At 27.3% G+C, this 3972-nt stretch overlaps 1 protein-coding gene across 1 annotated transcript in view; it reads right to left on the bottom strand.

Annotated features, from left to right (window-relative positions):
- Nucleotides 1–676: 676 nt before the first annotated feature.
- Nucleotides 677–3972, bottom strand: part of LOC112687547 (pancreatic lipase-related protein 3-like) — a 12879-nt gene continuing 9583 nt past the window's right edge. Inside the window, exons 4-5 of the mRNA XM_025560288.1 lie at nucleotides 1434–1590; nucleotides 677–1307 (exon numbers count right to left, since the gene is read on the bottom strand). Coding sequence (XP_025416073.1) covers nucleotides 1202–1307; nucleotides 1434–1590 — 263 coding nt within the window. The 3' untranslated portion in view covers nucleotides 677–1201. The remainder of the gene's footprint in view (nucleotides 1308–1433; nucleotides 1591–3972) is intronic.

Raw genomic sequence — 3972 nt, 5'->3', positions numbered from 1 at the left:
AAAAACGAAATTATATTTGGTTACTATATTTAACAACGTTCTTTTAAATTGTATAGGTAATATCATGTACTCGTCAAAAAAATAGCAACTAGGTACAATTTGAATGAATATAATATTGTAATTTTATAGTAAAAATTACTATATATGACAGCAGGTACTGCTAAATATATAAAATAATTAAGTATAAAATTTAGTTACGAATACTTAATTTTATAGTAGTGGTTATTACGAGTTATAGCTCAATAAACTGTTTATTATAATAAATTAAATTTCTGCTGCAGTGATATGAATTAAACCTTCCACTTCTAACTATTAGAAATTGTAGTGTGTACTACTATAAAAACTGTTTGGACAACCAAATAAAAATATACAGTGAACTATGAAATTTTAGTAAAAATTACTTTATTTTCTAGTAACAATGACTATAATAACTTAACTAAAACATTATAGTAAATCTCACTAATATTATAGCTATCCCTATAGCAATTATAAAATACTGTTAAATCTACTATTTTTATTGTGGGTTGGACTTGTAGTAATACAGAAAAGGATAAAATATTGGATGAACTTTAATAGTCCTAAAAGTGAATTTCTTTAATTCTTACCTTTATTTCACTTCTCGTATAACATACAGATCTTGAATTGAAAAATATTTTAAAATAATTGAACACACTTATGAATATTTAAAACTCAGATATGATTGACAAGTCTCGTCAATACTTCGCAGGCGTACAATAAAAAACGTGTTAATCTTCTTTGTATGGTGACCAGTAACCGATCGACGCTCTTGCTGGCGAGACAGGCCTATTTATGCCCTTTGGAGTATTAACAAGATTGCCCTTCATACCGTCATTTATTGATAATTATTATAATTGTTTTTATAATTTTAGAAAATGTCTTAATATTAATAGTGTAATATTTATGATGTTATCTTTTGACATTTGTTTGATTATATTGTGTGATGCTAGCCGACATCAATTGGGAATATGGAGGTGATTTTGATATAAATGAAATGTGTTCATTAAATAATTATAATGTAACTATCCGATGGTTTATTGTTGCCGCTTTAGACAATTATTTATTTTTGATAGAATTGTTATTAAATTAAATGTCAAAAGATATTATTATATAATTAAAATTAATTTAATTTACTAATTATTAATAATATTATACATATGAGTAATATCACTAATGTTATGTTTTACAATGTATAACGAAACTCTCGTTCTTTTTCCTTATATGCTTCAATCGAATCCATCGAATATGGACTCATTGGGTTCGTCATTAAGTAAAACGTACCTCCCTTTCTGTGAAAAAAAATGTTGTACCGTTAAATTTTTAATTAAAAATCTCATCCTCACACCCTTACTCTTAGTTTTTTTTTATTTTCATATTAGTATACATAATAGTTATGCGAATAAAATAATATTTACTTTGTATTTACATGATGACCCATATGGTTGGTGGTGCGTTCAGAGTTCTCTAAATTTTCAAAATGTTGGTATGATTTACTTAATGTACTTATAAAAGCCGATTCATTATTTATCGATTCAACGTAGTATTCATAAGATTTTGCATCACTGCAAAACACTGAAAGACAATCATTAAAAAATACTGATTAATAAATCAATGGTTTAACATAATTTCGTTCCACAGAAATGTATATATATATAAAAAAAATTGTAGACAAATACAGTGAAAAAAAAATTCGTTCAGTTAACAACATTTATATTTATTTCATTTGTAATTGTTAGTTGCCCAGGGGATAGCTATAAAATTCGCTAAAGTTGCTAATAGAATTTAGTTGAAAAACGTTTGATGTAATAGAAATAAGCATTGTTATTGAATTACCTATAAATAAATATAATATCACTTATTACATAAAATAACTTGTTCTGACTGACTGATTCATTATCGCCTAGCCGGAACCACTGTTGCAATGAGGATGAAATTTGGTCTGCAGTTTTTTTTCACGATGTAGAGGCCCACTAAAAAAGTAATTTTCAAAATCCAACGCTTAAATAGTTTAAAGGGTTGAAAGGTGTAATAATGGAGAAAATGACCCAGCAGAAACCCCTGATTTGGTCAGTAGTTTTTTTTGATGACATACTGACTTACAAAGAACTTCTTCACAAAATTCAACACCAACAATTCTGTATTTAAATTGCCGTAAAACCTAATGAGAGTAGAGAAACCTATATGCAATATTAATAGATTTATGAGTGGAATAACTGTGCTGTTAGCAGATTTTTGCTAAATATTATAAGTAAGGGTTATAAACGCTGATAAAGTAAATCTGTGCTTATTTGTGGCCACATACAGTACTGCTAGGATTTTCGCTAGGCTATCATTCAAAATAAGAGACGGACATTTCTCTACAATGGATGTTGTGATCGCTATTCTTTAACTAATTTGGGTATAGCTGTTAGCTGTTTATAAGATCTAACTTCTAGAATGAACCCTGATATTATTAGCATCAAGGAGAAACCGGTGGCGTTTTGGGACGTGTGGCAAGTGAGGCGGTTCCTCAATTAAAAATTTGGTAAGAGATGAATGTTTTGTTAAACAAATAACATTAAATTTATTATTTATTTAATTTGTTCAATTTATTAATTGAAGGATAACAAGACAAAACGTGTTATTTCCAAAAAAGTCAATTTTCAGAAAACACATTTTTCTGTTTCACCCATACTCAAAGTGAAGTTATCTTAGATTTTGATTGTTTCGTATGGTAAAATAATCCTACAATTTAATTTTTTCAATTAAATTAAAATTAATATACATTATTAATACAGGGAGTTCGGCTCAATATAATTGCTGGTTTATAGAATCATTTATTTATTAGAATCAAAAATTAAAATCTCAAATCAAATCGTATATTACTAATGTAAAATTGATTTTATTAGAATCACCAAGTACCGGATAATTGAATCAATCAATTTTAGATGAAGATTTAATGTCTTCCGGAGAGACAAAATTTACTGTCCAAGCTTTCGGATACATAGTATTAAAAATTTTAAATCAATTTAGTATTAATTTAAATTATTGTGTTAGCTTAGAACGGATGTAAGTTATGACTTTAGAAAGTAATGGAGCTGTTAAAATAATGTTATTTAGTAAGATGTCCATTAGAGTGGCACACACTTAAATAGGTGATTTGTATTTGTATTTTTTTGTTTGTTTGATACTTTAATACTTTTTTTTTTTTTTACTATAAAAATACTTATTTGAAAGTTTGGTACATATTGATAAATATTTGAAGAACGTTCAAGGCATTTCAATTTTGAATGTTACAGATTTTCCTATTTTTATGCTATACCTAGATAGAATTATGGTAATGTAAGTAATAGAAATACAACATTTCTTTAAATATTTTAATAGTTAGTTGCTCAATCGATTGGACAACATATTACTGACATTGCTTTGAACAGAGAATCTATACTCTTCGTATCGATGTCACCATAGAGAACAAATTGCTGCAGATATAAAATGGTCATTCGATCCATCCGTTTCACTAATAATTCATTGCGACGGAAAAATCTGACGAGCTTTAACAAAAATTCGAAAACCTGGGACTTGTCATCGAGCTAGGTGAATGGCCAAGATAATATATTGTTTAAAAATGTTTTTATTTCGGTTGCAATTTGAATTAAAAAAAACGGAGGTATTGAATTTAAAAAATTTTACATTGTTTATAATTTGAATATATTTAAAAGTATGGTATACTTCTACAGATGCTTCAGGTGCACCATTGAATGATTTAAATTTCTTAAAGTATCTGAATAAGTACGGAAATTCAAGTAATGGGATCTATAAATTAGCATTAAAAGTATTTTCAGGACATTTATGATATCTTAGTGATACATTAACTGGCTTAGAATTTCTTGACTTTCGAGTTTCAGATGATATTAAACTCAAAATAGTAAAAAATTTTGATAAAATTGGGACAGATAACCTTGACCATAGAGTAAA

The sequence above is a fragment of the Sipha flava genome, unplaced genomic scaffold (genome assembly GCF_003268045.1).
Source record: "Sipha flava isolate LNK unplaced genomic scaffold, YSA_version1 358_pilon_pilon, whole genome shotgun sequence".
Taxonomy (NCBI): domain Eukaryota; kingdom Metazoa; phylum Arthropoda; class Insecta; order Hemiptera; family Aphididae; genus Sipha; species Sipha flava.
Note: the sequence above shows the minus strand (reverse complement) of the source record. Positions and strands in the feature narration are given on the sequence as shown.